The 21,874-nt window shown below is 41.1% G+C and overlaps 2 protein-coding genes across 5 annotated transcripts; one reads left to right on the top strand and one right to left on the bottom strand.

Moving 5' to 3' along the window:
* Nucleotides 1–952: 952 nt before the first annotated feature.
* LOC124482198 (electron transfer flavoprotein subunit alpha, mitochondrial-like) lies at nt 953–14,639 on the bottom strand. Its single transcript, XM_047042624.1, has 12 exons — nt 14,503–14,639; nt 13,589–13,738; nt 13,199–13,280; nt 13,000–13,082; nt 12,248–12,347; nt 11,446–11,556; nt 11,214–11,315; nt 11,036–11,104; nt 10,795–10,877; nt 3,806–3,871; nt 2,294–2,374; nt 953–1,193 (listed from the first exon to the last, which is right to left on the bottom strand). The coding sequence occupies exons 1-12, from the start codon at nt 14,539–14,541 to the stop codon at nt 1,155–1,157; spliced, it is 1,005 nt and encodes a 334-aa protein (XP_046898580.1). The 5' UTR covers nt 14,542–14,639; the 3' UTR covers nt 953–1,154.
* Nucleotides 14,640–15,439: 800 nt separating this feature from the next.
* isl2b (ISL LIM homeobox 2b) lies at nt 15,440–19,635 on the top strand. Of its 4 annotated transcripts, none has more exons than XM_047042223.1 (6): nt 15,440–15,583; nt 16,047–16,236; nt 16,728–16,990; nt 17,910–18,208; nt 18,522–18,689; nt 18,942–19,634. In XM_047042223.1, exons 1-6 carry the CDS (start codon nt 15,526–15,528, stop codon nt 19,056–19,058), a joined length of 1,095 nt encoding a protein of 364 aa, XP_046898179.1. In that variant the 5' UTR covers nt 15,440–15,525; the 3' UTR covers nt 19,059–19,634. The 4 variants fall into 4 exon arrangements, with proteins under 4 accessions (XP_046898179.1, XP_046898181.1, XP_046898182.1 ...); XM_047042225.1 differs by having other exon boundaries at nt 15,443–15,583; nt 17,910–18,196; nt 18,942–19,635; XM_047042226.1 differs by having other exon boundaries at nt 15,443–15,583; nt 17,913–18,196.
* Nucleotides 19,636–21,874: the final 2,239 nt, after the last annotated feature.

Here is a 21,874-nt window from a genome sequence, read left to right as displayed (position 1 = left end):
AATGATCTCATTTAAATGATTTGACCAAAAGAAGGGGTTTGATTCATGTAGCCTTCAGTCCTATTGGCTGGCCCACACAACCTTTGACCCCCTAATGGAGAAATGACTGCTGCTCGATTCAAACTTCTAGCGATTCACATTGATTCACAAATTTAAAAAGGTTGGGGTTTTTTCTAGTTTTTTTTCTAGTTTTTTATGTAGCATATATTGAATTGAAATTTGATAAAAAATCGTGAATCAATTTTTAATCGAATTTTGACCCCAAGAATCGATTCAAATTGAATCATCAGGTACCAAAAGATTCCCACCCCTAATGAGTACCAAAACTTGAATCTGTTAACGCATCGTCCCTATTGGTTCAGACACGACAACGACAGTACAACAGTATTGCATTAGCAACTGTCGTCCTATTTGCATATTTCGGGGAACATGTAAATTATTCAGGGGTATTAACATTAACCAGCCTGTCAAAACAAAAACTAATTGGTTAAGTTGTTATAATTGTCTAGTGATTACAATTAAAACCCCTAATTAACTTATATAATTAATTCAAAGAATAAACCACTGCACCATTTTGTTAATTGTCAAATGTTTGTAAGTATTTAGATGTTTAATTGTTAATAACAATCAAGGCTTCAATCAAGCAATCATAATGGTTCACAAGTATTTAATTAAGTAATTTTCGACCACATTCATGTTAATGAAAATCCAGCATTGTTTTAAAGCGAAACTACAATACTGTACAGCTCATGAATATTGTTACTTGCATTTACTGAGGTTATTGTTTTACAACCATGTTAAATACTTAACATAATAGCATATATTGTCCATTCAAACTGTATTCTGACAACCAAACAGAACTGTCAAATTACTGCAAATTCTTGTGAAATCCTACCTGTACACATTTACTAGAGTTGACCTTTACCAGAGTTAAGATGAAACAGACAGCTTGTTTTAGCAAGTGCAGTTGGTTTTATTATAATTACAAAATGATACAATCAAATATATATTACATCTAGAAACAAAGCACTAATTTCAAAGGATAAAATCCAGATAAGGCAGGATTTACATGTAGGTGGTTGTGTAGGTGTGTGTTTGTGTGTGTGATTTTGAAAGGATTTAGTATTATCTTCAGTCTTCTCTATCTGAGAGATCTATTTAAGTTTCAATGCTTCTGTCAATTCAGGAACAGCCTGAAAGTACAAAGAAAACACTTTCTTCAGAAACACCAGACCATACCTTCCCCCCGCCCCCCCATATCACTTTAACTGAGCTTAGTAAAACCAGTGGCTATCACACAGCACTGCGTGAGTAAATAAATGATGATCTTTAGCCAAACAAAATGGACAAAAAGACACACGGCTTTCATTCAGCATAACAAACAGCTCTGGAAGTGGCCGACAGACTCCAGGTATGTCACTGCCAACACGTTCACCTGCATCATACTAGGTATGCGGGAGAGACAGTGCTAAAGACTCTGCTGCAATGTCAACATGTGCAATGTTTTTAAAGAGCATTTAACTTTGATTGGCAGGGAGCCTGAGTATGTCACATGAAAAAGATTATATTGCACATGGGAGTTCCAATATGAGCCACTAAGAACTCCCATTGTCACATTCAGAGTATACGCAGTGACTTAACAGTGACCATTAGACACTTACCTTTCAATTATTAAAAATGTTTCTAATGGCTCAGAGCTGCTTTGAAGGCATTAACATTACATGATCCCTCTTCATTCTCATTACTAGATGCAAAGCAATAGATGAAGTTTATGTTCCTTGTGAGGGCTTATAATCTGCATGAAATATACTTGTTTGTGTGAATTTTGGGGTTTTATTAGAGTTATGAAAAGTAAAATTATTTTGAAGAAGTGCAGGTAAGCATGTCCCTAAGGATTCTTTACCACATTTACCTGTCAGGACTGCCCAGGTCAGAAGGAAACTAAAACTGACATTTTGAATTATATCATGAATTAGATATACAGGTTAACATACAGCCAAGTTCTTTGATATCTTTGTGTGTGTCTTAATACTGTGGAGTTTAAATAGGTTAATGGTCATTGATAAATCATTAGTAAATATTGTGAATACATAAATAGGATGTGATATGGATGTGGTGCTGACTGGAGCGTAACAATAGAATGATGAGGTTTATTATATACCTTTCTGCCTTGATAGCGGTTCTGTGTTCATTTACAAATGGTTGACTAACAAATGTTTACAAGTGTCCTAATGATCTTTAAAGGATTCAGGAAGTATTGTTATTGTACGTGTTGCAGTGCCAAAATATTTACCTTGAAAAGATCAGCCACTAGGCCATAGTCCGCTACTTGGAAGATTGGAGCCTCTGGATCCTTGTTAATGGCCACAATTGTCTGTTAATAAAAACCAGATACCACAAAGTGAGTTTCAAAAGCAATGGAGGTGTACCACTGCTTCTGCCGTCACAGTTTGCCGTTATGATGTTTTGAGTTGACAGACGGTATTTTAACCAATTTAACTACGTTCAAGCTATTTAATCTATGAACATACGTAAGTATTTAGTGGATGAAAGTGATTTTGAAAACAGGTCTGTGACATCAACCAGCTGGATATATGTAAAGGGTCGATCTTAAACAAAACAAATAGATTTGGGACCAAGACTGCATAATGTGTAGTCTGACATATTCAGAACATCTCACACAGGGAACTCTTTCAAGAAGCTCTGAGGCAAGAGAAAAATACAAATAAATTATACATCATTCTTTAAAAAGCTTCTCAGGTTCCCATTTTAAAACATACTTCTTAAGTGCACGGGATCCAGAAGTAGATAGTTCACTTGGTGGAAGAAATCCACTCAGGAGACTGTTGTCATGGCTACGGGAGAGGGTTTTTTCCAACTACATTTACATAAAACTGTTTTCTTCCTGTTTTCTCCCCTCCATTACTTTTTATAAAAGTGGGTCAACAAAGCAGACAAAAACGCAGAGTATGTCCTGAGTTTGTTAAGATCCTTCAAAATCAGCAAAAAAGAAATAATCCGGAAAGTATTTTACATAAAGGGTCTATGGTATACTATATATAGTATTTTAATCATTTTTATTAAGATGGTACATTTTGGGATAATCTTTCTTGTCCAATATTTACACATATATAGTAAGCACAGTAGTAAACACAATATTTGTACGTTGCTTTGGATAAAGCCCTCTGCTAAATGAATACAAATCTCAAATATGGCTGAATTAATATGTTAAACTTCTAATAGCTCATTTATATTTGCTAATATTAGTGCTCAAAGCATTATAGAAACAATGTTTCCTGTTTCTTTCAAATTTCTGCTCGCAAGCTCATTACATTATTCCATATGAGCAATCAGAGAAAGAGGTTCACTACATTCAATCATGTGATAAATATGAGGGTAAGGCTGAGTGTCCTCTGGGGAGAAAAACACTACAACTCGGGAGCTCCAAAGAACTGAATAAAATTATCTACACCTAAATTAAGTTAGCTATCAGATGCACAAGGTCTAAACTCTGTGTAGTTATGCATGACTTGCGGCTGCCAAATTAGCTAATGTTTAAAGTAAAACAATAGGGTCATCAGGGAAGCCATGTTGCACATCCACCTTTTTTGTTCTATTCATAATAAAATACCTTTTAAATAACTCACATTTCAGTTTTTATACCCCCCCCCCCCCCCCCAACTACAATATGTTTTCTGAAAAGGAAATATTCCATATTCCGAAAAGAGAAAGACAATTATTTGGTTGATGCCTTTTAACTTCTCAGGGTGAGCTTACGTTTGGATATTACAGGCAGTGACTGTACCTTACTGTCCTTCATCCCAGCCAGATGTTGAATGGCCCCTGAGATGCCAACAGCAATGTAGAGTTCCTGTAAATTAAAGAAATGTTTTTATAGTATAGAAATAGCTGTGTCTTCATAAACTGTAAATTACGGTTACTGTTAATGAAATCCGATTTTATACAGTAATTACCCATATGGTTGCATGTTTAGTCAACTGTATAAAATTAAACTCTACATAAACTCATACATACTGCAAAAACAAATTCCAAAAAACAATGACAGTAACAAATTCTTGAACAAACTATATCCCTGAAAATGTCAAATAAGAGAATAATTGAATGAAAACATTTCCTTGAATGTTTTTCTTCAACAGGAGGGGGGTAAGTCAATCGATTATTGATCCAATTAGGAAAGGACTGTTCCAAGCTCAAAAATAGATGACCACATTGTATGTGTGCACACACAAGAGTGTACTGTTTGGCCATTAGAGAATTATGGGCACCACCAGGGACCTCTGACCCACTGACACCCTACAGAAGCAGTTCTCCCTGAAGCTTCTCAACCCTGCCCGACCAGGTAGATGGTGTAATCACTGTCCTGACCAGAGCTTAGGGTGTCTGCAAGAGTGTGCTGGGGGCCCCTGAAACATTTCCATCTGTTCTCTGGAGAGCCGCACATCAATTGCTTTCAGCTAAATGCACTCACATATGAATATTTCAGTACAATTTAATGTTTCAGCTGCAGCCCCAAAGGAGCAGAGCATCAATTTGTGAACACAGTTCTCCCGGAGTTAAAAGCCAGGCCGGATAATACAGTATGAAAGGCGCTGTCAATCTTGGGCCCTTTATTCACTCAGGAGACAGGAGGGGAAATCCAGAAAAGCTCCCTCTTAGTCTGTAGTCCCTAGCTACGTACAAACAGCTTCTGAAAGTTTTCCATTACAAACTAGCATACTAGTGGGCAGTTTTCTTTTGGGGGTAGGGGGGTTGGGGGAGCAGAGGAGAGGAGAGAGACCAGTAACCTGCCTATTTGCCAAGCTTGGTCAGTTTTCCCAAAGCTCTGGTTGTCTGCTGTCTTCCGTTTGGTGTCCATACACACTCTCAGCAGCTGGGCTAGCAGGACAGAGAGTAGTGCACCTGCTGTCCTGTTCATAAAATACCCCAAAGTGATGCTGAAACCTTTCCATTCACACAGTAAGGCTTTCCTCAGGTGTGAGAACACAAGTTCTCTGCAGCGCAGGCAGATTGTGACACTATGGGGTTAATCAACCAGGTGATACTAGCATGATAGTATAGTATGTTCTAAAGCAAAACAACAGGTTGGTTTACAATACAAAACACTGTAAATGGCTTTATAATGCATCTGTTATGTGTTGTGTAATTTTTTTTTTTAATGGCACAACCAACTTGGTTCTATTAAAACAATATCCTGATAATTTGACAATATGGATTGGTGACACCATTTAGATTAAACATATACTATATGGGTGCTTTTCTTTGTCGTCGTCGTCGTCGTCGTCATCTGCCGCTTGTCCGGGGATCGGGTCGCGGGGGCAGCGACCTAAGCAGGGAGGCCCAGACTTCCCTCCCCCCGGCCACTTCCGCCAGCTCTTCCTGGGGGACCCCAAGGCGTTCCCAGGCCAGCTGAGAGACATAGTCCCTCCAGCGTGTCCTGGGTCTTCCCCGGGGCCTCTTCCCAGTGGGACGTGCCCGGAACACCTCACCAGGGAGGCGTCCAGGAGGCATCCTAATCAGATGCCCGAGCCACCTCAGCTGGCTCCTCTCGACGCGGAGGAGCAGCGGTTCTACTCTGAGCCCCTCCCGGATGACCGAGCTTCTCACCCTATCTCTAAGGGAGAGCCCGGACACCCTACGGAGAAAGCTCATTTCGGCCGCTTGTATTCGCGATCTCGTTCTTTCGGTCACTACCCATAGTTCGTGACCATAGGTGAGGGTAGGAACGTAGATCGACTGGTAAATAGAGAGCTTCGCCTTTCGACTCAGCTCCTTCTTCACCACGACGGACCGATGCAGAGCCCGCATCACTGCGGACGCCGCACCGATCCGCCTGTCGACCTCGCGCTCCATTCTTCCCTCACTCGTGAACAAGACCCCGAGATACTTGAACTCCTCCGCTTGGTTCAGGATCTCCTCCCCGACCCGGAGATGGCACTCCACCCTTTTCCGGTCGATTACCATGGCCTCAGATTTGGAGGTGCTGATTCGCATCCCAGCCGCTTCACATTTGGTTGCGAACCGCTCCAGTGAGAGCTGAAGGTCACGGCCCGATGAAGCCAACAGGACCACATCATCCGCAAAAAGCAGCGACCCGATCCTGAGGTCACCAAACCGGACCCCCTCAACACCCTGGCTGCGCCTAGAAATTCTGTCCATATAGGTAATGAACAGAATCGGTGACATAGGGCAGCCCTGGCGGAGTCCAACCCTCACCGGAAACAAGTTCGACTTACTACCGGCAATGCGGACCAAACTCTGGCACCGGTCGTACAGGGACCGGACAGCCCCGATCAGGAAATCCGGTACCCCGTACTCTCGGAGCACCCCCCACATGAGCCCCCGAGGGACACGGTCGAACGCCTTTTCCAAATCCACAAAACATGTGTAGACTGGTTGGGCGAACTCCCATGTACCCTCCAGGACTCCGCGGAGGGTATAAAGCTGGTCCACTGTTCCACGGCCAGGACGAAAACCACATTGCTCCTCCTGAATCCGAGGTTCGACAATCCGACGGACCCTCCTCTCCAGGACCCCTGAATAGACTTTCCCAGGGAGGCTGAGGAGTGTGATCCCCCTAAAGTTGGAGCACACCCTCCGGTCCCCCTTTTTAAAGAGGGGAACCACCACCCCGGTCTGCCAGTCCAGAGGCACTGTCCCCGATGTCCACGCGATGTTGCAGAGTCGTGTCAACCAAGACAGCCCTACAACATCCAGAGCCTTAAGGAACTCCGGGCGGACCTCATCCACCCCAGGGGCCCTGCCACCGCGGAGCTTTTCAACCACCTCGGCGACCTCAGCCCCGGAGATAGAAGGGCCCCCCCCGATGTCCCCAGACTCTGCCTCCACGTCGGAAAGCGTGTTGGTGGAATTAAGGAGGTCTTCGAAGTATTCCTTCCACCGATCCAGGACGTCCCCAGTCGAGGTCAGCAGCGCACCATCCCCACCGTATACAGTGTTGACAGAGCACTGCTTCCCCCTCCTGAGCCGCCGGATGGTGGTCCAGAACCTTTTTGAAGCCGTTCGGAAGTCATTCTCCATGGCCTCGCCGAACTCCTCCCATGCCCGGGTTTTTGCCTCCGCGACCGCCAAAGCCGCGTTCCGCTTGGCCTGCCGGTACACATCAGCTGCCTCTGGAGTCCTACCAGCCAATAAAGTCCGATAGGCCTCCTTCTTCAGCTTGACGGCATCCCTCACCTCCGGAGTCCACCACCGGGTCCGAGGGTTACCGCCGCGACATGCACCGACCGCCCTGCGGCCGCAGCTCCGGTCAGCCGCTTCAACAATGGAGGCCCGGAACATGGCCCATTCGGACTCAATGTCCCCGGCCCCCCCCGAGACATGATCGAAGCTCTCCCGGAGGTGGGAGTTGAAGCTCCTTCTGACAGAGGGTTCCGCCAGACGTTCCCAGCAGACCCTCACATTACGTTTGGGCCTGCCAGGCCTGACCGGCGTCCTCCCCCACCATCGAAGCCAACTCACCACCAGGTGGTGATCAGTTGACAGCTCCGCCCCTCTCCTCACCCGAGTGTCCAAGACATGCGGCCCCAAGTCCGATGACACGACTACGAAGTCGATCATCGAACTGAGACCTCGGGTGTCCTGGTGCCAGGTGCACATATGGACACCCTTATGCTTGAACATGGTGTTCGTTATGGACAAACCGTGTCTAGCACAGAAGTCCAACAACAAAACACCACTCGGGTTCAGATCGGGGGGGCCGTTCCTCCCAATCACGCCCCTCCAGGTCTCACTGTCATTGCCCACATGAGCATTGAAGTCCCCCAGGAGGACGAGGGAATCCCCAGGAGGAGCGCTTTCCAGCACCCCCCCCAGAGACTCCAAAAAGGGTGGGTACTCTGAGCTGCCGTTTGGTGCATAAGCACAAACGACAGTGAGGACCCGTCCCCCCACCCGAAGGCGGAGGGAGGCTACCCTCTCGTCCACCGGGGTGAACCCCAATGTACAGGCGCCGAACCGAGGGGAAACCAGTATTCCCACCCCAGCTCGACGCCTCTCACCAAGGGCAACTCCAGAGTGGAAGAGAGTCCAGCCCCTCTCAAGGAGACTGGTTCCGGAGCCCACGCTGTGCGTCGAGGCGAGGCCGACTATATCTAGCCGGAAACTCTCTACCTCGCGCACCAGCTCAGGCTCCTTTCCCGCCAGCGAGGTGACGTTCCACGTCCCTAAAGCTAACTTTTGCAGCCGAGGATCGGACCGCCAAGGCCCCCGCCTTCGGCCGCCGCCCGTCTCACACTGCACCCGACCCCCATGACCCCTCCTGCGGATGGTGAGCCCACTGGAAGAGGGTCCCACGTTGTCTCTTCGGGCTGTGCCCGACCGGGCCCCATGGGAAAAGGCCCGGCCACCAGGCGCTCGCCATCGAGCCCCACCCCCGGGCCTGGCTCCAGGGGGGGGCCCCGGTGACCCGCTTCCGGGCAGGGGCAACTGAGAACCATTGTTGTATTTCTTCATGGTTGGTTTTTTGAGCCACTCTTTGTCTGGTCTTTCACCTGGAACCTGTTTGCCTTGGGTAACCCTACCAGGGGCATGAAGCCCCCGACAACATAGCTTCCAGGATCACTAGGACACGCAAACCCCTCCACCGCGGTAAGGTGGTGACTCAAGGAGGGGTGCTTTTCTTTGTCAATTTAAAATGTAGACTTTTCCTTCAAAATCGAATAAGCTACAGTATGACATGACAAAATACTACCAATATTAGTTGGAATGTGACATCCATTCAAGTGATACAGGACTACACATTCACATTTTTACCAATGTGATTTACTGTAGCTTTATATTTCTATTCTAATATAAATTAATAGGCACACATTTATTCTACCTCTGATAGCAAATTGTTTGGATTATTATTATTACATAGAGATGAATGAAAAACCTAATTTAATGAACCTGTTACAAGCTGCAGTGTTTCCCACACATAGACTAATTTGTGGCGGTGCGCCACAGAATCAACACCGGCCGCCACACATTGCGTTTCGTAAAATATTTGTTTTTATCGCTATTTAGGTTAAAACACGCAGCGTATTCGTTCAGCTGCATTTCCTTTCCCCTGCTCTCCCTCCGTCTCTCTGTCACTCATGCGTCTTTCTCACATATGCACAGTCACAACGTCAGCACACGTTAGCAACAACAACGCATACATATGCCGTTCTAGTAAGACCGACAGCTATATCAGCGAGCCTTCAGCATTAGTGCCGTAGCTAAAAGTCGAGAAAAGTTGAGGCTACTTTTCGCGAGGTACCTTACTCACATTTACATTTAGTCATTTAGCAGACGCTCTTATCCAGAGCTAATTACAGTACTCGAAGTTTCCCCTTCGTTCTTTTGGTGAGAAGTCTCAAGAGCTAGCTTACCCGGCGTCATGGAGCCAACCAGTTAAATAGTTGTTTAGCACTAGGGTTGCTACATGCATAATGCAGAAATAATATGTTAGTTGTTGTTAATTTTGTGAAGGTGTGAATCATTTTGGATTAATATTTAATGTAACAAATTACTAACAAATTAACTGTAAAGAATTATTAACGAAGGAATTATTACGACCCCCCCCCCCCCCCCCCCCCCCCCCCCCCCCCCGTCTGACAACCCCCACCCCTCCCCGCCACAATTAGGTTTCTAATCTGTGGGAAACACTGAAGCTGCCTTTTTATTTACAATAAAGTATCAGTCCTATTTTGACTGTGTCAAGACGAGGTGTCGCAAACATCATCAAACATCAAGTGACATGCCATTTTGTAAAACTACTAATAAGTAACCACAATGAAGGTTTATGCTGATGAATGCAGTTGATGCCAAAATACAAGACGTGCAGTTGTAAAATAAAACAGGCGACTGACAGCTACACTAATAAGGCAATAATGGCATAGCATACCCACCCAACAATGCAGAATGCCCTGCAGGCAGCAATCAAAAATTAATACTAATTATCATGTGAATACTGCATAAACTCTGAAGAATTATGAATTATAAATTTGCAACATGGTTCCCCTTTCAAAGAAGCTTGCATGAGGATTTTTTTAAGATATATTTGAGGGTCTGTCACAGTATAGGGATAGACATGGGCACGCTGCCACTGTATTAAGAAATTGTCCAATGCCAGAACACTAATTGCAATTATAATGACCTGCATGTCATCAGATTGTAATATTTGAAGAAGAAAATAAAGATTTTGTTGTTAATTAATGCAGATCCTCTACACATTATCTACATTGGGAAATATTGGCAGGCCTGCACATTTTGGGAAAAGGGAAGGCTCGTAGCACTTAAAGACCACTTACTAATGAGTCTAGTAAATCATTTAAGGATTTATATCAGACATTAACTACATTTCAGAAGGTTTTAAATGCCCTAATGTGTGGATGATGACAACTGGGATTGCCCTCCTTTCAGACAACATTGCTAATTGACCTTTATAAGCTCATTCAATTTGAAATAATGAAATAATGTGTTGAATACATATGTTTAAAGGTATGACACCGACTGTGTTTGTATTGTTTAGAACATAGTAAGCGAGCACACGTTTATGGTATTCCCTTGCTATTTGAGAATCTGTCTGATGGCTCGTGAATGATGCCAATAAAATACCCCAGATGCATTGTTATGCATGCACGCATAGCACACACACAATTACAATTTTGAACAAATAAGCTTGACTTTGTAATGAAAACACTGCATAAATAACAATATTTATTGTATATAACTAAATAGACTAAACTTATATTGCTATGTGTGTATGTGTGTGCGCTTTAATTTTTTTACCGGTGCAACAATCTTTCCAGTCTGGCCAACCTGCATGTCATTGGGGACATAGCCAGCGTCAACAGCAGCTCTGGAAGCACCAACTGCATTCAGAACATACAGAGGGTTATTAATAGGTTTGCTCTTATAATAAAAGGCATTCAGGCACACACAAACAAAACACATGCACAAACACACTTTATCCCACAGTAATGAATTTGATGGGGGTTATGTTCCTGTACATTTATTCTTGTTACTGTACCTGCAGCATTCATTTGGTCCGCCAGGTCAAAAAGCAGTTTGAAATTCTCACCATTCTTCAGGCCTCGTCCTGAATGTAAAATACACCATATGTTTAGTCACATGACCTGGAAGAAGACACCTGGACATTTGCATCGCTGAGACATGATTGCATTTGGTTGTAAGACAACAGTCCTTACCCCCGGACACTACCACTTTAGCACTGGTGAGTTCTGGTCGGTCACTCTTGGACAGGGTCTCTTCTAGCCATTGAGAAACCCCTATGGCAGCTGATGAACCAACTAATCAGGACAACAGAGGAAAAAACACAACATAATGCTGACAAGAATGATCTTAACATCTGAACATGTCTGATAAATGTTAAAACAAGTGTTTTAAAATGTGAAACAATATGTCTTAAAACTACATTACCCTGTTCAGTGGTAGCATCTCCTCCTTCTCTAGAGGCAGGCTCGAATGACGTGCCTCTTACAGTGAAAACTTTGACTATTTCACCACTCTTAACTGTGCACAGGGCATTTCCTGTTATAAAAAACATGATGGGGGATAATTCAAATATCATTAGAGCAAAGACCTATGATAGGTATATGGAATAATGAATTATGTGGCATATTAAAGCATAAGAATACTGAAACACTTGGAAGAAGTTAAGGGAATTCCAAAACCTTTGCAGAATAAATTACATATTGGTATGACAATGAAGGCAATAGGCCAAAACCCACTAAAACATTCAAGTGTGCGCCTCAGTAAGAAGTTCAGGAAAACCCAACTGATTTCCAGCCAGGATCTCTTGCCAAAGTTTAAGTGGATACATTTTATCATACTCATATATATTTCATGATAGTGATGAAGCCAATCAAACTATGATTGGAGTGGTTCTTGGATGCTTTTAGAGTGACAGCTGGGATCCCTGGGGTAGATCATGGAATCATTAACAGGTCAAAAATAATAACATGCAAGTACTGCTTCATCACTTTACAAATAAACATGGCAAAACCACCTCCATTTAACCTTTAACCTTTACAATAATGGAGGCAGTGACTATCACGAACCACAGAAACTGATTTATTTGCTTATTTTGAACCTTCCGAAGTATATGCTCTATATGTTTTATTGCATTGCATTTTTAAATGCAGTGTTATACATAATAAGTGGCCCTTACTGTATGAATATGATTATTTTACATGATATATATAAAAAACAAGAACCTCACCAGCATATATTGTTCTGATAAAGGTGTCTTGAGATTTTATTTCAATGATGTCTGAAATGGCAGACACATCAAGCTTGGCAGCCACTCTGGGAAGAAGATTCTGAACACCAAAGATATGCATGTTAAAGGTACAGCCAATTTGATTAGGTCAAAATATGTTTTGTTGGTGTTTAAGACATCTTCTGCTCAACTAATACTTGTGAATGCAAAAACTGGATGAGGTTTACCTCATAAATACAATCTAGGCTAGTATTCCAAGCCATCTTTGATAAATGACTGTTCTTGTTTTAGTAACAAATGAAATCAAATCTAGAGGATTAGGATGCGCCTAAAAAGCATTCATCTACTCACTGAAATCGAAACCATCTACCCTTAATCAATATGAGTTGGATTACAATACATAAGATATTGTTTAATGCATCCTAATTCAATTGAAATACCATTAGATCAGCAACTTGACAGTTCAATAGCAGAATGACAGATTACAAGGGCTAGTAATTGAGGCAAGTACTACGCTAACTGCAGATATTCTATTGCAAAAATGTTGGGGGGAAAAACTTTCAGACCCATTAGGCCTAGACAAGACTTGATCTGCAAGTGCAAGATAAGATAACTGTACATGGCTTTGTCGTTAAAATATTTGGCCTTTCACACATGGCCTGATAATTAAACAAACGTATTTGAACGGATCTAAGAATTCGCTAATAACAGACATCCATTACTTTAGCTTGACCCAATGCTAGGCAAGTTACCTTTCCAAAGGCAGACGCACCAGCACAGATATGTGTGAAGTTAAACTGCTTCTGAGTGGCCAGAATCAAAGGTGTCAGTTCCTCTGAAGTGAGAAAAGGAGATGTTATCAGGTTTATATTTTCTATGGACCAAAAGTAATATGCTTTTAATAATACTCCCACCCCCTGCAACAACAAAAACAAGCATCTCCACTATCACCTGGTAACATCCCTTTGTATGAATCATGTTGAGCCACAAGCACCTTACTGACCCCTTGGACTTTTCTGATCTCTTCTACAACCTGTATGAATAAAACATACATCCAAAATATAATTAGTCAATAACATGAACACATATACATCAGGGGCGTAGCCAGAATAATCTTTTTGGGTAGGCCTAGAAAAATATGGATAGGCATCTTTTCAGTTTTTTTTTTTTACTTATTTACGTTGCAATGTGCACCCAGTGCATATTTTTCAGAGATATGTTCGTTTCTGGGTAGGCCTTAAAACAAATTGAGTAGGCCTGTGCCTACCCAGTTCTACCAGTGGCTATGCCCCTGATATACATATGTATAGACATCTAGGCCGATGGGCATTGAAGTCATACCTTGGTGCAGTTGGTTCCAGCAACCAGGCAGGACACCTCACCCCCCACCTTGTTGGCAGCAGTGATGGCATTCAGTGTGATGGGTGTCAGCTTGTCATTGTTGTGCTCTACCACCACTAGAGTGCTTTGGAACCTTTGAAAGAGATTGTGCTGCAGAGAAAGGTCAAACAACTTTAAGATTTGTTCAATTGTAGGGTTTAGCGGCACTGTACCCTGGTTACTCAAGTTACTGTAGCTATTTATTTGATACATTTTTATCAATTCCCTGGCCGTACCTGCCATTCAAGGCATATTTTTATCAATACATAATTGAGTCTGCAATTTTACTGTTGTAGTCTAAATGATATGTGTACATACATTAGGTTGCTACACTCCAAAACTGCTTCTAAAAAGCGAAATGTCGAAGTTTAATAAAACATACACAAAAAACACAAGACCATTCAACAATCCGAAAATGCAACAAGCTGATTTTCTCGTTCGCATTAATGTCCTTGCTTCCCCTTTCTTTTCTAGTATGAGAATAGCTCGTTTCAAATCTGGCTAGCTACTGTAGCAACCTAATACCGTGGCAGATAGAGGTATGTGTAATTCACATTTAATGGCACTGTTCAGGCTCCAATGCTTCCCCACACGAAGCTTTTGTATAATATGGCATTAGACAAACATTTAAATAAACGAGTAGCCTATATTTCTCTTATTTACAATTGAACATGACTAGCTAGCATGCTAACCAGCTAGCAAGTCTATTTTGCTACAAACTTTATAGCTTACTAATTAGATCGCATGTATCTGGTGTGTTTTGTCCTGAACTAACCCCAGAACTCCACCGCCAGACAGCAGACAGCACTGACAGCTAAACGTTGTTACCAAAATATAGCAATATTAAGGAACACAGACTATGGTGATGTACTTACCAATTGTCCTACACGGATTTTGTTTATTGCTTTATACATATCTAATACTTTAATAGTACAAGCAGCAAATCTGACAGATAAACAGCGAACTACGCAGCAGGTTCCCTGTTCTCGTCTCTCGCGAGTATTCCACTTTAGTCATAACCTCACCGCGCCAGTCACCGAGTCTCAGTGTAGATATGATAAAGGCTACTGGAACCTAATGGTTGTTCATTATAGGATCAACTGGATTAATTAACCAAGAAATGCAACTCTTTATCATGTCTTCATGACTCAGATTATTTTATGTTCTGCCAAAGCACATTTCACTCCCGTTTCTTTTTTTGTTTATTAAACTTACTCTTAATAGAATGGCATGTAAGACACAGCTGAAGATCAGTTGTCAGCAGCATGTCCAGGATACAATTCAATTGACTGAAATAATTAGCCTTGTTAAAACCCCTTTGCAGTTCTGACCCACACGCTACATGAATGCACTTCTTATTTTCATCCAGTAGATGTCCTTATCCTCGAATAGATGGATTGACTAGGCTTCTACACCACATGGGGTGTCAAGTGTCAAGTCTAGCTATAGAAAACGAACTAAAATCAAGATTTTATACTAATGAGCCTGGAAATTGTCATTCGATTAAAAAAAATCTTTATATACATTTTGAATAGACTGCTCCTCGAAGAGACAGTGGCTTTATAGAGGCCATAAACTACTATTCTAACAACAACAGATATCAATCTTTAGTTTAATTGTAAAACCTACTGCCATGCTTTTCAGTGACTGACAAAGCATTGTTTCAAGTCAAATCATAATTTTATATTTCGTGCACTTGAAATGTCAAGAGGCATGCATAGAATAGGCAGCAGGACGAATGGATGTCCAGTTTTACGTGTGACGTCAGAGCGCGTATGGGACACTGCAGACTCTTCCCCGTCCCACAGTCCGGGCTGAAGTTATCAGGCAGCGAGGCGCGGGCCAGTCAGCTTCTCACTACATTTCTGCAGCTTTTGCAATTCCCTCATCCTTCCTGTATGGTGGATATTATTTTCAACTCTTCTTTCTTGGGTGATATGGGGGATCATTCCAAAAGTAAGCTGTCCTTTTATAAATGTTTTACTGCTGGGTAAGAATTGAGTAGCGTGAAGTAACATTTTTAGTATCGTTTTCTTTGTAGCCCATCTTATTATAGGTACATATCTGTATTTATATTAGGGTAATTGTGGAAAGGTAGGTTAAAATATGTACATTTTCAATAGTATTGTAAAATATATATGTATAGCCTATATATGCCTATATCTATAAATCACAAATTTCGTCATCTTGTAAAATTGTTGGCAATTTATTTGAAAATACAATCATTTTGAGCAGTGATGACTGTTGGCAAAATTGTTGGTTACATAACACACTTGTGGTCTACCTTGCAACTGTGCAAATCTGTAAAGGATTTTGAGCTGTTTGCTTAAGTTGGAGTCTGTCAGATGAAGGCCTCGTTGTTTTCAAATGCTTAAAATTGGTAGGTACCTATATGCTTACAACAGCTGCTTTTCTGCAGAGAAGTCCGGATTCGCGATGTGTGTAGGCTGTGGAAGTCAGATACATGACCAGTACATACTGCGAGTCTCCCCGGACCTGGAGTGGCACGCAGCCTGCTTGAAGTGTGCTGAATGCAGCCAATACCTGGATGAGACCTGCACTTGCTTCGTCCGGGACGGCAAGACTTATTGTAAAAGAGATTACGTAAGGTAGGATTGAAATTCTTCTCCTGTATTTTTGTTTGAGAGAGTAAACTCGAGTGGAGCCTAATGTAGGCCCATTTGCTTCAAAATATGAGATGCCCAAAATGTTGGCAGAGAGGCAACTGTGAGACCATAAAAACTCGTGGTGTCCTCTTGACAAACAAACAAAAACGAAATGAAGGTGTAGAGTTGTGTCAGATTTGTACATTTTGTATTTATATCCTGTTGGCATACTATAAAGTAGGCTAATAGTATATAATTTAAAGCTTCACAGGTCTAATATAGGCTACATTTATTATTTTAAATGCATGTGATTACGTTCATTTATTTATCCACCATTTATTACTGTTAAACCGAAATGAAAGTGATTTTCATTTTGACAAAAATGTTGAAGCAATTTTTTTAGCATAAGCCTGCTTATTGTCTTGTCCTAAACAAGGAAACTTCAATTATTGTAACTCAGATACGATTGATTAATGTCTTGCTTTACTTTGCAGGTTGTTTGGGATAAAATGTGCAAAATGCAACCTTGGATTCAGCAGCAGCGATTTAGTGATGCGAGCTAGAGACAATGTGTATCACATCGAGTGTTTCCGATGTTCGGTGTGCAGCAGGCAGCTCTTACCGGGAGACGAGTTCTCTTTGCGGGACGAGGAACTTCTCTGCCGGGCTGACCATAGCTTGTTGATGGAACGGAGCTCCGCGGGAAGTCCTATAAGCCCTGGTCACATTCACTCAAGCAGATCACTGCACATGGCAGGTCAGTTATCGGCTGTACATCTAAAACAAAAGTCTGACTGGTTTCATACCATCGTTGATCATATTTTTTTGAATTTCGAAAAAGGTTGCTAGAGATTATACAGGCATTTTCATATGTTTTAGTAGCCTAATATCTTAATCCTATGCTATGTCCTGAATGTAAGCCTTATTCAAGTTGTGTGAAAAATCATACTGTACCCAACATATAAATGCATTGAGTGCTGATAGGCTACTGATAGTTAGAATTGTTTTTATTTTTATAATTTCTTGACTAAACATGTTCCAAACAGAGTAGGCCTATTATTTATAAAATGAAGTCAGAACCTATGATGGCTTCCAACCTACTTCTCATGGTGGCGATATTATGGAGGGTCAACACTAATAACATTAGGTCACACGTGCTAATGTCAAAGAATTATCGATCAATTTAATATTTTTTTTGTATTCACTGCAGACGGACACAGCACAAGTTTTTTGTTGTAAAGAATGCTAGCTAATGCTAAATAGCTTAAAAGTGATGCAAGTGACGTTTCATGCTTTTTGACGCATGTAGCAAGAATAGTCAAACTTTCAAAATTAATGACTTCAATTGTTATTGTGACCAGTTAAGGTAAATTCAAGAGAAAAAATAAGCATTTATGTAGACTAGAAATGTAGGCCTAATAATAATAACAATTGTAATAGCCTAACATTAACAATAGGACAACTAGTAGTAGCCTTTTGTTAATAATAGTAACAACAGTGATATACTTATGATACAATAAATAACAAGACATGTCTAACAATGACAAAAAGTGGTCAACGTCTAACAAAACCCATAACATCAGATTTACAATAATCAAAGATTCTGTTCAGCCTACTTAAAAAGGGTGAGCGTGTATTCTAATGTAGGCATATTTTTTTATTGTGTTTCTTCTTAGCAGACCCTGTCACCGTTCGACAAGCACCTCATCGAAATCACGTCCATAAGCAATCAGAGAAAACGACGCGGGTTCGGACTGTTTTGAACGAGAAACAGCTTCACACGTTACGGACCTGCTACAACGCCAACCCGCGGCCTGATGCGTTAATGAAGGAGCAACTTGTGGAGATGACTGGCTTGAGCCCAAGGGTCATTCGAGTTTGGTTCCAAAATAAAAGATGCAAAGATAAAAAGAGATCAATCCTCATGAAGCAATTACAGCAACAGCACCACAGTGATAAGACTGTAAGCATCTTCGTAAGTTAATCTAGAAAACTTCTATTTTTACCCATTTCATCTTCATTTCATTCAACTCATTTGGTGAACCTACTGTTCTCCATTTTACTTACCATCAAGTTTCATCATGAGCAGCATCCCTCACCGAATAGTAAATTACTCACCACTATTACTCACCATAATAATCAAATAATAGGCTATAGTTTGTGCTCTATATTCAGTCTTATGAGCACTCAATAATGAATTTACGACTTCAAAACAGAAAAACTGAAAAGTAACAAAGCATATAGTTATTCCATAACCACGTCATTCTGAATGTTTTCTGCTTTGTTAGAATCTACAAGGCCTCACAGGTACGCCTCTCGTTGCTGGGAGTCCAATCAGACATGACAACACAGTTCAAGGCAACCAAGTGGAGGTACAGACTTATCAGCCGCCCTGGAAAGCTCTGAGTGAATTCGCCTTGCAGAGTGACTTGGACCAGCCAGCCTTTCAACAATTGGTGAGAGTGAAATCATGGATCGTGCATGCCCTAAATTACAGTGCAGTTAAAAAGTTAAATTTCAATTCTCAAATCTCAAATCAGAGCCATCGATTCAAATGTTCCTGTGTCAATGTTAAAGTGTAGGCTATTTCTTTGCATCTTTGCTTTAAAGTGATGCCAGAGTTAGGATTTCCTGATTTTAATTATTACTTTATGAAATAATTAAAGACATCCACATTAAATTGACCCTGCCTTATTTATAACTTCCAGGTGTCATTCTCCGAATCTGGGTCATTAGGGAACTCTTCGGGCAGCGACGTGACTTCCCTGTCATCGCAACTACCTGACACTCCAAACAGCATGGTACCCAGTCCTGTCGATACGTGAAACCGGGCCTTGTGGTCTCTGTCCCAGGCCTAGCATGTTCCCGGTCCCCTGCATGTGACCAGCTCATCACAGCGTCCAAAATAAAAAGAGGAGCGTTTTGACATGGAGGACATGCAATATATTCCGAACATCACCTACGGCACTACGATGCGATGGAACTTCTCTGGACTACTGCGTATATAGTTTTTTGAGGATTCCATTTGACAAAAAGCAGACTTTTGTTGCATGAATTGAATTGGAGAGAAGATGGAAGATCTTGATGGATATACAAACCGACCTTCTTAATACTAAATTGGAGCCATTTGATGTTTAAACAGATGACGATTTTGCAATTCATTGTGATCATTATGTCTTGTTTCTTCAATATGTGATTTTGATACATTTATTTCGTTATCGAGTTCTGTGGCTCGTGTGTTTGTCTTAAGGAGCATGATGTCCCAAGATTATATCAGACCCTTGTTGTAAAATACTTTATCTTAATGGGCGGGGGTTGGCTATGTTGTTTGAAATTCTCGAACAAAAGTAAGTTATTGTTATTTATTGTCAGGACAACAATTCATAAGGAATTATTAACTGATCGAAATAAACAGCTAAAAATACTGTATTGGATGTCTACATGAAAACGTTTTGTAAATTACAATGGATATGAATTGGGATGAATCTCAAAATGTCAACACATTAAGGTGGCCTATGTCGCTGTGTCCTGTGAATAATGTCGACCCATTCATTCATCATCATTTATTATACAAATTCCGTTACCTAATCATATTTTTTCCTGGAAACAATTGCATTGTTATTTTAGGTTTATAATCGTATTTAAGTTTTATAGGCCTAGCAGTAGTTTTATGACGCAAAACGTGTTTATTAAGAGGAACGAATGGTTTTGTTAATTACATTTTCACTGATTGTTCATGACTGCAATATTGATCAATGCTTGCCGCATTACGGAGACCCAATTTAATTAATTAAGGGTCTCACTCTGGTTTTATTCGAAGTTGAATAAAACTTGACCAAAACCTCAAACGAAATGTTGTCACAGAGCACCCAAGATTCGCCCTTGGGACTTGTGAATGACACAATGATAATTTCTGCCTCGGAATATAATCTGTGTAGGTTACAATAAAGTTGTATCTGATGTAATAGGACTAGCCTATAACTAAATCAAATGTCTTCAGAAAAACGTCTAAGTGAGAATTAGTCACCAAGGTAAAATACAAAAACAGCATTAAAATAGTTAATTAGATAGATAATGAACCTATGGATTGTAAAAAAGATCTACAGTTTGGTAACAAATTATCCGGACTAAATGTGTGTTATAACCAATGGCTATTCGCTTTCTTAAGCCAAATATCTATTGTGATCACTCCAGTTTCACTGGTTAAGTCACAAGTCTAGACAGCCAACAGCAATCGGCGACCTCTTATCTACCCTTGGCATCACCTGCAAACTATGTATTGAATGAAGCCACAACAAACTAACTCTATTTGAAAGAAGGTAGCTGTAGGACAGGGCAGCTTGTAAACGCACTGCCTTTGGTTTATTTTCATTCCAGTAAGCTTAATTACTCAGTTGGGCAGAACAAATGACACTATAAACATAAAAAGTATGTTTTAGTGGAAAATGTGTAATATTTTAATTAGCCTACATAAAAAGCAAATTACTATGTTAATGTGAAAATTGCTACGGAAAAAAAACGATGCAGGTCTTTTTAAATTATAGCCTATAGGCTCTGGAAGTATTATTTTTCTCACGATGTTTGTATAGCCTATGACGCAACTGGGATGTCTTAAACAGAAGTCTATAATGACAACGGGTAGATAAAAGATCTGTAATTGAGCTATTTCAGATGACAATGCATGCAGTTAGAGATAACACAAGATAGCCTAAGTGTTGAAGAAATAGGCTAGCAATGCAGTTGGCACAAGAATGCGTCGACTAATACGACCATCATGAAACCATTACAGATAGATTTGTTATTATTCAGGAATTACTTAGGGATATTCTATTAATATGACGCTACATTTTCCCTGAATCATCTTTAGAGAAATTACTGTGGTAGCCCAAATATAAAGCATAATTACATTGCGAGGAGTCCATTTAAATGCGTTAACATAATCAGAAGATTATTCTATCCAATCCCATTCACAATAAAGATACATTTTCAATAATCGAATTAGTTTAAGTCGAATAGGACACATAAGTAGGGCCTACAGTAGCCTATAATACCATCGCTGTTAAAATGTACATGTTGTTTGTATTTTTTTTATTGTTATTAATTATCACAATAATTTCGTTTACGCTGGTGAAAAGAACTAACTTGTATTGTGAAAGCCTCATAGTGATAAGCCATGACCTACAGTAACTTGATTGCAGTCTTACAGAAATGAAGTTGGCCAGTGACTGAAGTGGGACGGGCTGGGAAGCAGCACAAGCCCTCGGTCGACTGGGCACTAAAGGCATCTGTTCCGAGATCAAGCAATGTTTATGTAGGTTCACTTGTAGGATTTTTTGACAAATAAGATAATGCAACTTGTGTTGATTTATCTCTTATCAGCTTTCTCAAGGGGTGTGTCCATTCATTCATTGTATCAAACCAGAACAAAAACAAACAAGGTTGATCCTTGCTCGCGGGACTCATACACATACACACACACACACACACACACACACACACACACACACACACACACACACACACACGCACACACAGCGCGGGAAAGAAAATAAATTGAGTAATCCTAACCTGAAACACATCATTATGCAATAGGCTACATGCTGTTTAGAAACGCCTACTTCGAGGATTAAATAACCTACGG

This window comes from Hypomesus transpacificus, chromosome 19 (genome assembly GCF_021917145.1).
Source record: "Hypomesus transpacificus isolate Combined female chromosome 19, fHypTra1, whole genome shotgun sequence".
NCBI lineage: Eukaryota > Metazoa > Chordata > Actinopteri > Osmeriformes > Osmeridae > Hypomesus > Hypomesus transpacificus.
This window is presented reverse-complemented; position numbering and strand designations above follow the sequence as displayed.

What these genes read in the sequence shown, in the direction of transcription:
- LOC124482198 (XM_047042624.1), bottom strand. Translation starts at nt 14,541, where the DNA reads ATGTATAAAGCAATAAACAAAATCCGTGTAGGACAATTG. An exon ending in CTGGAACCAACTGCACCAAG is followed by an intron (nt 13,281 to 13,588) that starts GTATGACTTCAA and finishes TTATTCATACAG; the next exon opens with GTTGTAGAAGAGATCAGAAA. An exon ending in CTGGAAAGATTGTTGCACCG is followed by an intron (nt 3,872 to 10,794) that starts GTAAAAAAATTA and finishes TTTAATTTACAG; the next exon opens with GAACTCTACATTGCTGTTGG.
- isl2b (XM_047042223.1), top strand. Translation starts at nt 15,526, where the DNA reads ATGGTGGATATTATTTTCAACTCTTCTTTCTTGGGTGATATGGGGGAT. An exon ending in TATGGGGGATCATTCCAAAA is followed by an intron (nt 15,584 to 16,046) that starts GTAAGCTGTCCT and finishes GCTTTTCTGCAG; the next exon opens with AGAAGTCCGGATTCGCGATG. An exon ending in CAGATCACTGCACATGGCAG is followed by an intron (nt 16,991 to 17,909) that starts GTCAGTTATCGG and finishes GTTTCTTCTTAG; the next exon opens with CAGACCCTGTCACCGTTCGA.